The 16,686-nt window shown below is 39.9% G+C and overlaps 1 protein-coding gene across 7 annotated transcripts; it reads right to left on the bottom strand.

Moving 5' to 3' along the window:
- Positions 1-3,398: 3,398 nt before the first annotated feature.
- KLF4 (KLF transcription factor 4) lies at positions 3,399-11,976 on the bottom strand. 7 transcript variants are annotated; one of them, XM_063455197.1, is made up of 5 exons: positions 11,570-11,976; positions 10,722-10,839; positions 7,173-8,073; positions 6,918-7,082; positions 3,400-4,458 (listed from the first exon to the last, which is right to left on the bottom strand). In XM_063455197.1, the coding sequence occupies exons 1-5, from the start codon at positions 11,572-11,574 to the stop codon at positions 4,283-4,285; spliced, it is 1,365 nt and encodes a 454-aa protein (XP_063311267.1). In that variant the 5' UTR covers positions 11,575-11,976; the 3' UTR covers positions 3,400-4,282. The 7 variants fall into 7 exon arrangements, with proteins under 7 accessions (XP_063311263.1, XP_063311264.1, XP_063311265.1 ...); XM_063455193.1 differs by having other exon boundaries at positions 3,399-4,458; positions 6,918-8,073; XM_063455194.1 differs by having other exon boundaries at positions 3,399-4,458; positions 6,918-8,070.
- Between the last annotated feature and the right edge of the window lie 4,710 nt (positions 11,977-16,686).

Raw genomic sequence — 16,686 nt, 5'->3', positions numbered from 1 at the left:
GAGAAACAGGGTCAGATTACAGACTAGAGTCACTCAAGGCAAAGCATCAGCTGCTCCACTCACCACAAGCCTCCGAGACAATCAGCACTGGCAATGACTAATTTATCAAAGTCACCCAGTCCACTGGTAACGTGTTTCCAAGTCGGAACTGCAGGCTTTCCTGTGAAAATAGGGTTTAGACCAAGGAGCTCCAGCAACATTTGTCTGCCTTGGTTGGCTTTTGGTCCATGTTCATTATTAAAATCCAAATATGTTGGATTAGAAAAGGTTCTCTCCCCCCAATACCACTTTTTTGCTTTTTAACCAACAAGTCTCTTCTAGGCATTAACATAACTTCTTCTATTGCCTTCTCCAGAATAATATAAGGATAGTTTTTTTTTTTTTTCTCTTTAAATATATCCAAGAGGATTTTTGCTTGCACTACATACTCTTCACTATCAGTGTCAGTCATTTTTATTCTCAGCAATTGTCCTCTTGAAATCTGTCTTAACCCCTTAAGGACACATGACGTGTGACATGTCATGATTCCCTTTTATTCCAGAAGTTTGGTCCTTAAGGGGTTAAAGGGACACTATAGTCACCAAAACAACTTAATGAAGTAATTTTAGTGTATAGATCATGCCCCTGTAGTCTCACTGCTCAATTAATTTCCATTTAGGAATTAAATCACTTTGTTTGTGCAGCCCTAGCCGCACATGTGACTTACACAGCCTTCCTATATAGAGACATCTAATGCTTACACATCCTTTATTGCATCTTCAGATTCATTAAAGGGACACTATAGGCACCCAGAGCACATTGAAGTGTTCTGGGTGCAAAGTCCCATGTCCCTTAACCCTAATGATAATTATTGCAGTTTCTGTAAAACAGCAATAATTACCTCTTAGGATTAACTCCTGTACCAGACAGTCACTAAAGGGACTTTCGTAATCCAAACGGACCTTTGGTCATCTGACGCTGAACATCCTCACGCAATGTGTAAGGACCTCCAGCGTCAGATTTTTGCCCATAGGAAAACTGAATAATGCTTCACTATAGGGGAAATCCTAATGCGAGCACAGCCACTGCCACGCATGCACATTAGGTCTCCCCTGCCGGCTGATGATGGTGGGGGAGGAGCATGGGCAAAGCCTGACCCAACACAGAGGGACATCTGCGCTAGATTCAGGTAAGTGACTTTTACTCTTCAGAACCGTGGAAGAGGGGAGCACTATAGAATCCTTGAAAATTTCTTAGCTCCTTAACTGTTAATAGCCTGCCAGTGCATGATCTATGCATCCATATTGATTATTTAAGCTAAAGTAGTATCCCTTTTTAAGGACAACTTCTGGAATAAAAAGGGAATCATGACGGAATATTTCCGTCATGTGTCCTTAAGGGGTTAAAATGGCACAGGAATTTGGAATAGCTTGCATGCAATTTTTCTGCTTTTGATATAAAGATAAAAGGCAAAGGAAGGGTGGCAAGGAGAGTGTTTCGGATACACAACTAGACAAACACAGGAAAAAAATGGCAGTGCTGCTTAACGTTGAAGCTAAAATATATTCTATTTATATTTAACAAAACAAGTGTTGCCATCGCTCTAGTATAAAAGACAAGGTGCGGACATCTGGACCAAACTTCTCTTAAGAGGTTTAGCTATTATTCCCCCAAACAACTTATGCTTATTAGATTGAAGATTTTATCTATAAATTATGCTAGCAGGTTTGTTCGCAACCGTACAGATAAGGAGAAAACCCCTATTAAAAAAAAAAAAAAAAAAAAAAGAGATTTCCCGCAGCCAGTCAATGCATTATTGTGCCACAGAAGGTCGCTCTGCTCTCCTCCCGTAGCAGCCACATGTGTTGCTGCAGAAACACACTGTCAGTGGAGGAACTACTGCGGTTGCCTGGTGCCCGCTGCCATGTGTTGCGGCCCCGGCCCACACGTTCAGGGGTCCAACAGGTGGCCACCTGATAGTATTACCAGGTGGATCGGTCAGCGTGACCAGGCCCCTTGTGACGACATTAGGACTGGGAGGAAGTGTCTACCCTGATCACTCCTCCCAGCTTACACAGAGTGCCGCGCCAGAGGGAACTCTGACTCCCATCCGCCTGAGCCACCACTGGACCCCAGAGAAGTCCCCCTCCTGCACCTAAAAGACAGGAAACAGGAGGGTGACAAATTTGTGCATCCCAGGATGGTACAGGAGGTGGATGTTTTACAAACCGTAGCACCCACAAAGCATGAAGATTGGTAAACCTTTATTTCCATTGAATACACCATGCATCTTTGGCATATATGGTATATTCAGTAGCAATTTCAGGTAAGTAAATTTTTTCACAACAGGTTAACTTTAATTATAGAGCTCACAAAATTAAAGTAGATATACAGGGTGGTATTTTTTAGATTTGTTTCACAAAAAAAAAAATCATACCAGTTTATATATTTAGTGAAGCCATTGGTGGCATTAACATATTGCTCAAATGAACAAGTAAGGTGGGAGGGAAAGGGCAGCTTTAGGTAGTCTGTCAAAACAATGTGATATAGGTGACATTTAATTACCTCACTCTTGCGGTGCCATCATTTTTATTTTAAGTGCTTACATTTTTAGACCCACATTATTGGTGATGCAACCCTTAATGCCTGGCATGTGACTGCATCAATAAAGATATGACACTTTGGATTATTTCATGAAACTATTGTGTGCATATGGTTTTAAGACAAGGCAAGCTGTACATTAAGGTTCATTCAGATGGTGCAGGTCAGAAAGGAGATCAGATCTTCCCAGTCAGCTGACCATACAAAATAGAATGTTCAAGCCCTCTTCTCATCAACATCCATCAGCATTTCTTTTTCATCACCTCCAATTTGTCCTTCTTTGCTATACATGTGAATTTGCAAACTGCAGACAATACAGATACAAGCTAAAAACTTTGAGCTGGCATTTTATGATAAGGTTGTACTATGCAAACTTCTAGGAACAGACAGAACTTTGACAAGGAGCCAAGTTGCAGGATAGAGGTATACATTGGAAACCCTACCTCTAACTCCACGCTTCTTATTCCAATATCTCCCATGTAATTTGGATCTATCCCTTTAAACGTGGTCTTCCAAGCTTTCATTTTCCAGTTCTTGAACTGAATTTTAAATGTTACCAATATTTTCAGTTATTGCTTACCAAGACACACACACACGTCAGGTCTATTTTCCTATTTTCCCATCTCCCCCACACATTATATTATGCATCTTGAGGTTATCTACACTGACATTTTTATAGAAAAAAAAAAAAAAAAAAGAAAAATTGGAAACCTTTTCCATTAACAAAACAAAAATTAAAACACATTTGGAGACATATTTAGAGACTAGCAACCCAAATAAAATATTATAGGTTTATTTAAAACTTATTGAATATGTAAAATACAAGTGTCAACAAAATGTTCAGTTTACTTCATACTTTACAAATATACAAAATAGAAGTTTACTTAAATTTATATTACATACTTTATTATGTAAAGTCCTATATAGAAAAATTTGTTCTGTATAAGGCATATGTGGAAATAGACCATAGTACAAAATTATTGCACATAGAAACCACAGTGCTTCACATACTGTCTGCATTTACATTAATAAATCAGGTATTTACACCTGACTTTGGTCATAATTCTTAAAAAACAAAAAAAAATATCGGAAGACAAAAAAGATTCCTTGTCAAATATGCAGCAGTTTGAGAACTTTGGCTTCATTTTTCTTTGGTACCATTAGAAGCATCAACCAGTAAGCACCAATAGCTAATTGCTTTTTATAGCCTTTCCTTCAAACATTTCTGTGCCTACATTTCCTATTTTTTGACTTAGTAGCTACAAATATACTTTGAGTATATATATATATTTCCAGTCATTTTGCATTGAATAAAAAAAATAATGCAGTTGTCCCTGTTGCCTTTATCCCTCTTAAGACTTGAGGGATGTTGCAAACATGCAATTTCCAACATCCCTTGTAAAACTACTTTTAAATCTTTTAGTGTGTTCTTGGAGATGTAAGCTGTGAAGATTCAAGTCTGTTTTAGCTAGAAGAAAAAAAAAATGGAATGTTTTAAAATCCAGTCAAAACCCAATTTTCTGAGGTCTTGTCAATTCAAGTTTTTTTTCAGTTACATATTTATGGATGACATTTCTCAAATTGCTGAAGTTGCAGTTCATACAATTTGATTAACTGTAGTGCTTGCCGTCCTCAGATGTAGCTACGCCGAATACTGAAATTCTTGTGGCAGTATTGCGCAAGATTACATTAATCCCAGATCTCAAAAGTGCCTTTTCATGTGTAAGGCAAGGTGGTCTGACCTAGAGAAAGCTCTGTCACACCTTTGACACTGAAAAGGTCGATGACCTGTATGTTTCCGGTAATGACGTGTTAGTTCATCAGATCGAGCAAATTTCCATCCGCAACCTTCCCAGTCACAATGGTATGGCTTTTCGCCTATAAAAATGAGAACAGGAAAGTATACATAAGGTTATTATTCATTAAAATATGTTGACTATGCCAAGTTTAATCCTCAAGAAAGCAAATTTAACATTTAAAGTCCAACAAATACGGAGTTGAAATTTATAGTTTCCTCATTTCAAATTCTAACATCTTATTTCCATGAACTGCTTGAGTCAATTGAAAATTTACTATGTGGTAATAGAAAAAATATAAAATAGTCATATTTAACATACCAAAAGCTTTAATTTAGCCCATCTACAAACATTTTTAGGCTCTGTGAAAAAAGAAAAAACCCAAATACCAAAGCTTATGTCAAGAGTGATTTTGAAGCCAGTCTAAATTAATATTTTGATATGAAATGGGATCATGACAGATCTATTAAAATTAAGGCACACCTTTTTGTGGTCAATATTTTAAAATTACAAATAGGCAGCACAAATAAAGAGTTTGTCAGTAGCTTGCTGGTTTCTTTGTATGCCAAAAAAGTAGACTATACATTCAAAAAGCCACTGAACCAGGTCTTGGAAAAATAAATGAAAAATATATATCAATAGAAACAAATCGCAAGGTCTTTGCAATGACTGCAAATGTTACAAAGGGTAATTATATGTTGTAGATTTAGTTTTATTTGCCATGATCAAAAAAAGTAATTGCCTAGATTCAGGGTTCTACAGATATAAGCATTAACTACAAATATAAAAATAAAGATTTAGATTGAGCAGTTATGCCTAATGAGACATAAAATATTCCATTACTTGGGAAGGTGCACAAATATGGATTTCCAACACACACCCCCCCCCCCCTTCCCAGTTTATGCAATACACTTGATGAGCCTGTCACTTTAAAAGACAAAACAATGTGCGCAAGTTAAGCAGTGGCTAGACAGTGGATTTGGGGTTTATAGTCAAAAGCATAAATACTTAAATAATCAAGAAGTGTTCTTAACATTAGAGTGCCCAATGCCATGTGAGTTTTTGCTATTGTCATGTACTTGGCCCTTAGGGTTTGTGTGGTAGTGTCTGAAAAAATATCAAAGTTATTTTACCTTCATTGTTTACTGCAACTACATTTTACTATTCAAAATATGAATCAGGTGTGCTCTTGACATGTTCTATACTTGGCCAACATCCACAGACAACCACACCTCATCTTGTGAAATGAATTTTTCCACTTGAAAGTGTCAAAAAGTGGCAAAAGGTAAGAAAGAAATAAAATAAAAAAATACCAAACAGCCACAAAACGAAAATTTTGTGAATGGATGAGTGTGCTTTAGTTGTCACCAATTTCAGGCAATTGTTGCACCTGTTCTCCAACATACAACTTAATTTGTTATTGTGCAGCTTTTGCTGCACAGACAGCATTAGAGATTCTAAGACACTTGTTTTAACCAAGAAGTCCGCAAACAAAGTTATAGCAATCAAAGTCTTGCTTTATTTTTCATTAAACACATTAAAGATGTGCGCTACATTTAAAGCAGCACTGTCAGTCTAGTGTCAGACATTGCAAAGACCGAACAGTGACATCACTGCCAGTGGTGTGGGCACCAGGGAAAGGTGAGATTTATTTCCTTGACCTGCCCTGTGTGGGTACCATCTTTTGGCCAGTCCATTTCTGCACTCATGACACAGCTAATCTCTCTGCAGAAGTCACTGGTCTTTAGGAAATACCAGTTATACAGGGGGTGGTGACAGTGCCGCTTTAAGTATTTTATAAAAAGAATGAAGCACAGGTCATCATATGTGAAAGCTACACTTTGTCCGCAAATTGTGTTTACGTGTTCTTTTTTTAAAACCTCACATTATCCTTAATGTGACAGATATGCCTACAATATAATTGTATACACATTAATATATTAAACAAACCAGGGTAGGATATTTTGGAAGTGAAATTAGTATGTTATATGAGAATATGATTGTATTGGTCATATACGGTTTATTTTGAAAACAAAAGAACCAAAAGACGAGTTAATATATTGAAAATCAAACTAAACGAAAATAGAGATTTAATATATAGTTTAGCATCTTACAGAGCGTTTTGATCGATAATGAATTTGTTGAACAACAGACTAGTTGTAACATAAGGTCCTTTTATGCCATTTAATGAAAAAAAACTTCTTAAATTGAATTTGCTTATTTTGTTTCTTTCTGTACCATGCCTAGAGTTTTGCCAACATTCAACCACAAAACCCAAATTAAAAATAGACTTCAGTAGGAAATATGGCTCAGTGTTCACAAAAAAACAAACAAAAGCCACATTAGAAGCCACGTTAAAAAGTCAGTGCTTCATTTTCATAAAATACAGTGCTGTTATAACAAATTAAAAAGGTCTTGAAACCTTCTAAACTATCATTTGAGATTAAAAATAGTTTTTTACTCAATACTGGTAAGCACACAAAATTCAGCACAGGCTAAAGTAGTCTAAAACTACTCCACGTATAAAAAGATTTGTCTTACCTGTGTGTGTTCGCAAATGGGCTTTCAGATGAGAGCTCTTGGTATAGGTCTTTCCACAGCCAGCATATTCACAAGTGTGAGTTGCTGTCCTTTTCCTAGGCCAAGACTTTCGTCCTCTCTTAGGCTTAGTTTCTTCTGGCATGCAGCCCACAGGGGTTATAAGCTCTAGGGGTGAAGAGGGTGGAGTCAGCATCACTTCTTGTTTCAAATGTTGCATGTTTAAGTGATCTTCAAAAATACTTAGATAAGACTGACCTTGATACTGAAGTTGAGATGGAGGCAGCTGTGGCTGCTGCTGATCTGACGAGAAGTGGGAGAAACTGGCAGAGGTGTGGTAGCCTGAAGATATTGGCAGTGTCTGATGATTTAATGTCTGAGGAGCATGACAATCTCTGACCATCAGTTCCTCTTGTGACAAAGGTTGGTTAGTCCTGCTTGACAGCACCCTACCTACTTGGAAGTCATGCTGCCCTTGTGACTGTTGGACTTGCCCATCCATGGGGCATGCTACCGTACAAGATGAGTGTTCCTGCTTGATTTTTTGGCACAATGTGGGCATCTGGTGGCTACTATAAACCATTGTGTTGTCCATGCCAGAATTGCTCTTTCTAACACTGATGGATTGGCCATAATCACCAATTTCCAAAGCAGTCTTCAGCACAAATTTACCTTGTAAGCTAGCTTGTGGCTGTTGCAAATATACTGGATCCAAATCTGGTCTCATTAGCTCAGCCACAAATCCACCGGAAGGCGAAACATCATTTATATCCGCCAGGTTAAAAGTGGTGGTGGGCACTGTAGATTCCCTGGCAGAGTACATGAGTGTGCTAGCCCCAGAAGGTTCTTGAGCACAACGTAACTGGTAAGTGAAGTTGCAACTGGAAGGTGATGGGATAGCAACCAGAGAGTCTGAGAGAGGAGCTGCTGGTGGAGGGGAAGAGGAGGTAGCTGAAGAGGATGATGATGAAGAAGCCACCAGAGCTTCTTGCTGGATTAAGGAGTTTGACAGTATAAAATCAAAGTCTAGAAGTTCATTAAATTCTTCATGCTCTCGACGAGAAAGAAAAATTTGGGATTCTCCCTCCAAACCCTCAAAGGGGCGAGACTGGTTTAGTACAGGGTGCCTCTTCATGTGGGACAGTTCTTCCCTCCACTTCTGTAAGGAAAACAAGAAAATGTTTCAGGAAGATTTATATATAAAAAAACAAAAAAAAAAACAATGGATTGAACCAATTAAAATGTGTTGATGCCTTAAAAGATACAAAATAATGTGACTAGCCTTAAATTCTATGATTTTATTAGCCTTTGAAATAATTCTCCAGCTCAGTGTTTTTAGTTGCCAGTAAAATGATTTGACCTACTTGAAGAAGTATGGAAGTCTTGCTTGAAAATAATTGAGTGTTCCATGAAAATCTTCTGAATGGTTACAAATAAAAGTGGAATCACTATGCATTTTATTTTGACTGCTGCCAAATTGTTCAACTTTTTAAAGGGAAAGGGCTGTTCAATCACTTGCATAGATCATGATTAGAGCGTTAGAATTGTTAGTCAACAAAATGCTGGAGAGCAAACAGATATATATATATATATAAAAAAATAATTATAAAATGCATCTTTGCAGACATGAAAAAAAAAATCCCTTAGGGGGACAAAGCAGAGTGTGGTGTTTGGGATAATTCCATAGCAACAAGTTAAATGATAGTTCAGAGAACTAAAGTGTCTGGGAAAGAAGAAACCCAAACATTTAAGGTTAAAAATAAAGTATTTTAAAAATGTATATTGTATGCATTGCATACATTAGAAAAAAATTCTGATACCTTAATATTTTGAAGTTTGTGCTTGCCATGTCTTATTAGAATTACTTGCAAATGGGCTTCTATGATAAAGCCAAAACAGAGCCCCTTTCATTTGCCATCATAGCACTATCACAAGGGTATGAGTAACAAGGCAAAGACACTGAATAGCAGCACATTGAAAAAGAAACAACTGTCAGTATGCTGAAAAAGATGGCGGTGTATTCATTGCAAACATGAACCAAATACGTAACAGAGTTTGTGCTTCATGCTTGCACCGACACAACCCCATGCATCTCAGCAGCAGTGGTATACGATTCCTATTCAACTTTAATTTTTAATACAAGTATTCGATTGTGGCATCTCAAAGTTGTCACACCATTAACAGCTAGCAAGAATTAAACCAAGCACCTCAGTCACTGACATTTCCATTCAACATATGGAACATTTGTAATAGCAACAACTTCATTCCAACTACATCTAACTTTGTAAGAAGCCATGAACTAATAGAGCACCCCCTGGAATTAGTCCCAAGTACCCACCATGGCTAGATACAACAGGTGGAGAAAAGTTTATCAATAGTAGAAGACAGAAGATAACTACTTTAGTAATAAATTCAGAGTAACATCACTTGAGATGCAGTAACAGCAGTTTATTATCTTTCCAGTATTAAAAATTAGAGGTTTATAATTTAACTTAAATACGGATTCTCCTAAGTTTAGGAAAACAAGATGCATAACTTAAAAATATAGCATTGCAAGAACATCCACCGATGCCAAACGCTCAGCCCATAGTATATCTGCATATTTGATTGGCGTATTAAACTGAGGTTATGGTAGGGGGACTTTCTTTACTGTGATATGAAGCTTGTTTAGTAAAACAAGCTTCATAATAGCATATTTTGAAAAATATATCTTCCTTGTCTTGGGTCTACGTTTTCCAGCTGTCACTTTAGTTTATTTTCAAGTTTGTTGTGCACTTCTTGCAGCTTACTGGGGAAACTACTGAGAGAAATTTATTAACTTCAAAGTAGCTTTAAAAACCCCAAATGAAAAATTCTAATTTGTGCACAGTGCATTTTTTTTTTTTTAAATCTTTGCACAAGTATTCGAAATGCAAAGTGTGATATTCCAGTAAGCAGTTTAGACTACTTTGTTTTCAATTTCAGCACCAAGATGTGTAGTAATTAATAACTGGCCATTACATAAGTTTTATATTAGAATAATAAAGAAATAGTGTAGTCAAAAGATGGAGTTTTATTTTAAAAAAAAAAAAAAAAATATATATATATATATATATATATATATATATATATATATATAATTTTTTTTATTTAAATAAATTCAGATCAGGACACCTTGTGTAGAGAGATCTACACAAAAAAAACCAACAAAAGAAACTGGATCACACAGACTATCTAAAACAATACATAAACATAAGTGTCACACCCTAAATGAATATGCACACATTTTGTGTCTGCAGCTGTAGACAGCTTAAGAACACAGTGTATACAGGGTCTACGCTGTAATAATACTTCTTGAAAAAGCCAAAAGACAAAGACGACCGGGATCGAGTTTGCAAAAGCTTTAACTAAAATAATGATAAGAAATGTAGACAAATGCAGAATGTTATACTAAATGAAAACAGTGTATGTCGCATATGTTACACACGATTAAGACCAGGCTTGCCACATGCATTCGGAAAAGCAAATGGGGTGCTCTACGTTCCATTCGCATATAAGGTAGGTTAGTGTATGGACTGATAAAATAAAGAGTTAAACAGCCATAAACCCATAGCTGGAGTGGCCTGTAAATCTTGTGTACGCACAGGTTTCACACGGTTACCTACAGACAGTGCTTGCATGTGTACAGCTGAGCAGTGCTGGAAGTTACCTGTGGCTATACGGGGTAGGTAGTGTTATAAAGGTATGGCGTGTAGTGTTATAAAGGTATGGCAGTGTGTGCGATGTGCTAGTAATGTGCTCCTCCCTGCACATCCTCAGGATACTCACGTTGCCAGCACTTGCCTGTCTCAGGACTTTGTCTTTGCCGGGGGTCCCCGCTGTGAAGGTGGAGATGGATGGCAGCAAGGTCCCGCTGAGAGCCATGTCACAGTCACTGGGCGGCTGCCTAGGCACAGACACACACAGTCACATGGCGGCAGGCGGGCACCGCACTACCTACTATAGGGGGCAGATCCTGACAGGGAGTGCTGTATGGGAGGCAGGGAGAAGGATTGGCAAAGCTGAGAGGACCTGTCATTAAAGCATGCAGCTAGGGCTTGGGAGGTGGGTTACAAATCCTTTACTCCTGGGGCCCATATTCATAGCGTCTACTATTCAGCTTCTTGTAGGGATCTTCTTATACACATATGATAAAATGCCATATCACTACACGCAGCAGGTTTTATAACTGCCCATTACTACACCCCTCCCTGAAGGAGAGCGATCATGACACAGTACACCAGGGGGAGAGAGATTTCAAAGTGCTGCAAAGTTCTATAACTGGAGCAATCACCATGGGAATCAAATAAAAAGGAATGACAGTTACAGTCCAATTGATTGTTACAACTTTGCAGCACTTTTTAGAACACAAAGCTATGATACATCATCTCCCATAGAAAGTTATGTTAACTACAGGTAAAGCAGGCACAAAATCAGTGGGCACTAAGCACATAGGGCGAGCTAGCTCTAATTCTAGGGATTAGAAGTATTTCTTAAAACAAACCTGCACCTAGCATGCTCCCATATAAATACAGCCATAATAAAATATAATAGATATAACCCAGCAGACCCCATTCAGCTTACATGCCCCCCCCCCCCCGGTCTTTGAGTGCAGCCGGGGTGGAGGTGCCACATACCTCATGAAGCGGTGACGGCCGGCAGAGCCTGTCCCGGGTGGATCCACAGCCCGCAGCAGTGCCAGGAGAGAGCACACTAGAGATCCGGAATCAAAATGAATAGACTATAAAGTAATAAAACCTATGTCTATAATATAGAGCTATAAAGCGGTCCCCGAGACACACAGAGCGGGTGCCGTGTTAGCGCAGTGCTGTGTTTAGTGTCCGCAGTCAGTGCGCGCTGGCCGGGATGCAGGTCATGGTGCTCCGGGGATTCCCTGCTCTGGGCGGCCGGCGGAGCCGCGAGCTCCTGTCACGTATGTCGGCTGTGCGCGGGGATTCCCTCCAGCTGCAGCTGCTCCTGCCATGGGAGCCACCTGAAGCTGAGCGAGCGCGCGATAGCCGTGCCTGGCCCCTGCACGCGGTGCTGAGCATAAAAATTGTAAGTCGCTAAACGCGTCTGTCAATGCCTTATAACTGGAGGGGGCGGGGAAACCATGCACGTGATACCCGACGAGGCCACGCCCCTTTTCTTAAGCTACATAACAAATCCAAAGGCACCGGCCTCGCTGTCAACTGTCAGAGCGCGCGCCTCCGGCTCGCCCGGCCAGCAGCAGCAATAACAGCTGGAGCGATCCCACAGCCCCGCGCCAGCGGTACTACCCAGAGCTCCGTGTAACACGGCACTGACACAGCAGTGACAGGGTACACATCTGGATTACGTTTTTTATTATAAGAAACCCATTAAAATGGAATAAACCCCCCCAAAATACATTTATAGCCATGTTCTGCGCTGTCCCCTACAATAGCGTGGAACATCCCACGTTATGTAATAAGAGCGAGGTAAGTCCCGGAATGAACCATTCCCCACCGGGGGAGCCCTCACATAACTGGGGGCCACCCCGCTGCCAGCGCGAGTGAGGGAGGGCTGGGGCTGCACGTGGGAGGGTCCGCAGAGAGCAGAGCGAGGGGCGTGGCTGGCTGGCGTGACGTGAGACGAGCAGCTGGCTGGCAAAGAGCATCCCTGACTCTGACGGCAGCGCTAGTCCAAGCGTCAGCGAGAGGGGGAGGGGTGAAGGGAGCGGTCGGCATTCGTGACGTAACTGGCTGTTTGGGGAGCCAAACAAGCTCGTTGCTCTGGGTAACGGCGCGCGCGACCGGATATGGGAGATTCCAGTGCTTGCTGTAATGGTTAATGTATGGGCGTGAGCAAAAATGAAATATCATCAGCTTTATTGCTGGTGTTGAGGGAGTCTTAGAACTTTTTTTTTTTAAACTTTACAGTGTACATGGCAGCTTTCAGTGAAGCAGAGCTGTCACAGACAGCATCAACATGTCCAGCACTTCCTGCAAGACTTCAATATAAACTGTATTTATATGGAGAGTCAATAGCTGTGTGTCTGTAAGAGCAACGTGTCCGTTGTGTGTATTTCAGTAAATGCGGGGGATATGTTTGTCTGCAAGGCAAGTAATTCGGTATGTGGATAAATTTGTACCTAGTTATGTCTCTGTGTGTAGTGTGAATTGTATCAATATGTGTGTGTGTCTGCCTGCACTTGTATGCAGTGGTGTATTTTGGATTTGTGCTGCCCTTAGGCACGACTAAATTTTAGATACCCCCAAAATCTAAATTTGCCCCCCAAGTTTGTGTCAAGGCCATTTTTGTGACTGACAGACACATGCCCTCATTGATACATGCACTGATATACACTCACTGACAGATACACACCCACTTTCACTGACAGACACACTGACACACCCATTCACTGACAGGCACACACTCTGATACACATAAAATGACATACACTTACAGGCACACCCATTCTCACTCACAGACACACACTGACAGCTACACTCACGGTAAGGTGGACAGCCCCAGAACATGAGGCAAACAAGGCATTTGTCTGTGAGATTTGGGTGGCATTTTATGGCGCCCCCCCCTCCCCCACCTGCCACCAAGTCCCGGCTTTCAGAGCATTGCCCTGGTTACCACCGCAACGCTCCATTCCATGTGGTGCCAGGTTTGCGGGAAGTGCATTCACCCAGCGGAGCCGCTGAGGTGAAGATTAAGACCCCCTACCTAGAGCACCACGGGACCACCAGGGAAAGATTTTGGGTGGCAAACACTCAAAAAATATTAAATTAAAATGTAAAAATATATATAATAATAAAAATAAAAAGATGCATTCCAAAGACACTACTGAGCATGCACAAATGGAATGGAAATGGGCACCAAGTTTAAATGGCCCAAGGATATTAAAATAAATACTTTTTGTGAATTTACTTCATAGGTATAGTCATGTTTATTAATTACAGATATCTAGTCCATCACCTTCAGTAGAACTTCCTGCAAATCTAAGCATTTGTCCTGTGCAGAATGTGCTACACAATTTCCTGCGTTCTAAAGAAGCATTTAAAAATATCTCAGCATAAAACATGAATTTGTTCCTTCATTGCCCCCGAGAAAAGTGGAAGCCAAACTTTTCCAAGTTTTAATTTGAAAGCCATTAAGACTCCACAACCCATACATACATGGAAAAGCGGCTCAGGTCTCTCTCCCTTTCAGACTTCTCTGGAAAGTGTTAACAAAGTGAATTTTCTTCTCATATGTCCAGCAAGCAATCATATTCAGAAATAAAGTTTCCAATAGAAAAAAAACTGAATACATTAAAGAGATGATCAAAGTGATAAAAGATGGGGAAAATAGAAAAGTCTAACCTGACAAGCATTATAAAGAGTCTGAAAAAACAATGTTCATATCAAAACCGTTCAAACAGCTTTTCAAGCTACATAACTTTGGGTCTGGGAAAAGCTTCCAAAAGTGGATGTACTCATGACCCAGGTATCAAGAAAAACAAACCATGATTCAAATTGGTACCTGGTTTCAGGCACCCCCATTGGAAATGCATAGCTCAAAACTTGTAGATTTTACACACATTTTGGAATGGATACAAGATAAGATTTACAAAGAAGCCCACTTCTCTCTTCATCTATTCCACTACTGTTTCCCAGTCAAAAGAACAAGCTCTTCTCAGAAACCATAACACTTCTTCAAAATTAAATAATCGAATAGGTTCCAAGCATGCCATGATCCAAGGGGTATATTCCTGGTTATTTCTTGTGAAAAAAAACAGAAGTCCTTCCAGTCAGTATTAAACTTCAAAAGAGTGAACCAATGCATAGACTCAGAGGTTCGGAATGAAACCAATCTTGGCAGTCATGCATATTCTACAGAAAGGAGATTTGATGGCAATCTTAGATATAAAAGGCGCATATATCCATGGCTCTAGTGTCCCAGAAATTCTTTAGATTTGCCATCAGAACCGGTCTGAGACTACTACATTTTCAAATTACACCCCTACCATTCAAATTATCCACAGCACCATGGATATTCAGAAATATTCTTATTCACCTGGCGGTATTTTTAGGAAAGCGAGAATGACTATAGTTCTATACCTGGATGACTGGTTCATAAAAGCAGGATCACCTTAAGACCTAAAAAGAGATCAACAACTCACTCTGCAGGTCTTGGGGAGCCATGGGTGGATCATCAACTGGGGAAAGTCCAATCTATTACTATCTACAAGGGTTCCTTTTTTAAGCCTAGAATTGGAGTCTCAGAACTCCAGTCTACTTCTGCCCATTCAAAAAAGACAGAATCAAAAAGCATTAAAGATTTCCAGATTGTTTCAAAAGGTTATGAGTATATTAGGTCTGCTCCTGGCCACTATTCAAGTGGTGACAAGCACATATAAGACCTCTACACTGGAACAAGAACACAAGGACTTTGATTCAGAAATAAGAATCTCAATACAAACTTTGGAAAAATAAAACGGTGGACAGATTTTAAGGATCACTATAGGGTCAGGAACACAAACATGTATTCCTGACCCTATAGTGTTAAAATCACCATCTAGCCCCCCTGGTCCCCTCATGCCTCCATAAATATAGTAAAAATCTTACTGTATTCAAGCCTGAAGCTGTAACTCTGCATGCTGTTTGCCTACAAAAAAGTGGTAGCCTGATCTAATCACAATGCTTCTCCATAGGATTGGCTGAGACTGACAAGGAGGCAGATCAGGGGCAGAGCCAGCATGATTCAAGCACAGCCCTGTCCGATCAGCATCTCCTCATAGAGATGAATTGAAACAATGACTCTCTATGAGGAAATTTCAGTGTCTGCATACAGAGGGAGGAGACACTGAATGTTTGGATGCAGCCATGACCCAGGAAGGATCTCTAACAACTATCTGAGGAGTGGCCAGTGAAGTTATCACTAGGCTGTAATGTAAACACTGCATTTTCTCTGAAAAGACAGTGTTTACAGCAAAAGGCCTGAAGGTAATGATTCTGCTCACCAGAACAAATTCAATAAGCTGTAGTTGTTCTGGTGACTATAGTGTCCCTTTAAGTTATAAGCCCCGGCAGATTTTGCGCTGGTCAGAAAAGCACCTGAAAGCTTTGTCAGCAACTCAAATCAGACCTGTAGAGAATGACATGTGGGCGACTTCAGCAGCGCTTGATAGAAACAAGCAGTTTGGTTCCTCAGTCAAGAAGTGTTCGGAGTAAAAGTGATGAGATTCAGGAAACCGACAGAAAAGGTGAATGTGAAATGTGTCCAGAGCCCTTCTAGGTTGTATACCTAGCCTTCATCACTCTAAGATCATTAAGTTTTATGATCCTGTTGATGCAAGGTTAATTCTGAAGTAGAAAGGAATTAAAGGAGAACTACTGATGAAGTCAAACCTGAGGATATACCTATATATATGAAGTAAATAAAAAAAAAATGGTGTCAACAGAATGCTTTAATAGTGAAAATCTTTCTGTTAAGGGACTGAGTATATTTGGCCTGAATATAATAATAATAATTCCAATATGTCACAACTATAGATTCTATAGTGGTAGGAATACAAATCTGTACTCCTAACACTGTAGTGCCATCTGGTTCCCCCCCCCCCCTCTCTCCCGTGCCCCATGCACCGGGCAATGAAGGGTTAACAATTCTTTATTCACTTACCTAATTTCAGCACTGATTTTTTTTCGGTGCTGGGTGGTCCTCGGCCTCCTTCAACATCATCCTATGTTATGGGGACCTAATCCAGATGTGCGGTGAGCACATCAGGCTTTTCCCAAAGGAA

The sequence above is a fragment of the Pelobates fuscus genome, chromosome 5, assembly GCF_036172605.1.
Source record: "Pelobates fuscus isolate aPelFus1 chromosome 5, aPelFus1.pri, whole genome shotgun sequence".
Lineage (NCBI taxonomy): Eukaryota > Metazoa > Chordata > Amphibia > Anura > Pelobatidae > Pelobates > Pelobates fuscus.
Note: the sequence above shows the minus strand (reverse complement) of the source record. Positions and strands in the feature narration are given on the sequence as shown.

Coding starts and splice junctions, on each gene's coding strand:
- KLF4 (XM_063455193.1), bottom strand. Junction 8,074..10,721: donor GACAGGCAAGTGCTGGCAAC/GTGAGTATCCTG, acceptor TTTTCCTTACAG/AAGTGGAGGGAAGAACTGTC. Junction 4,459..6,917: donor CCATTTGCGAACACACACAG/GTAAGACAAATC, acceptor TCATTTTTATAG/GCGAAAAGCCATACCATTGT.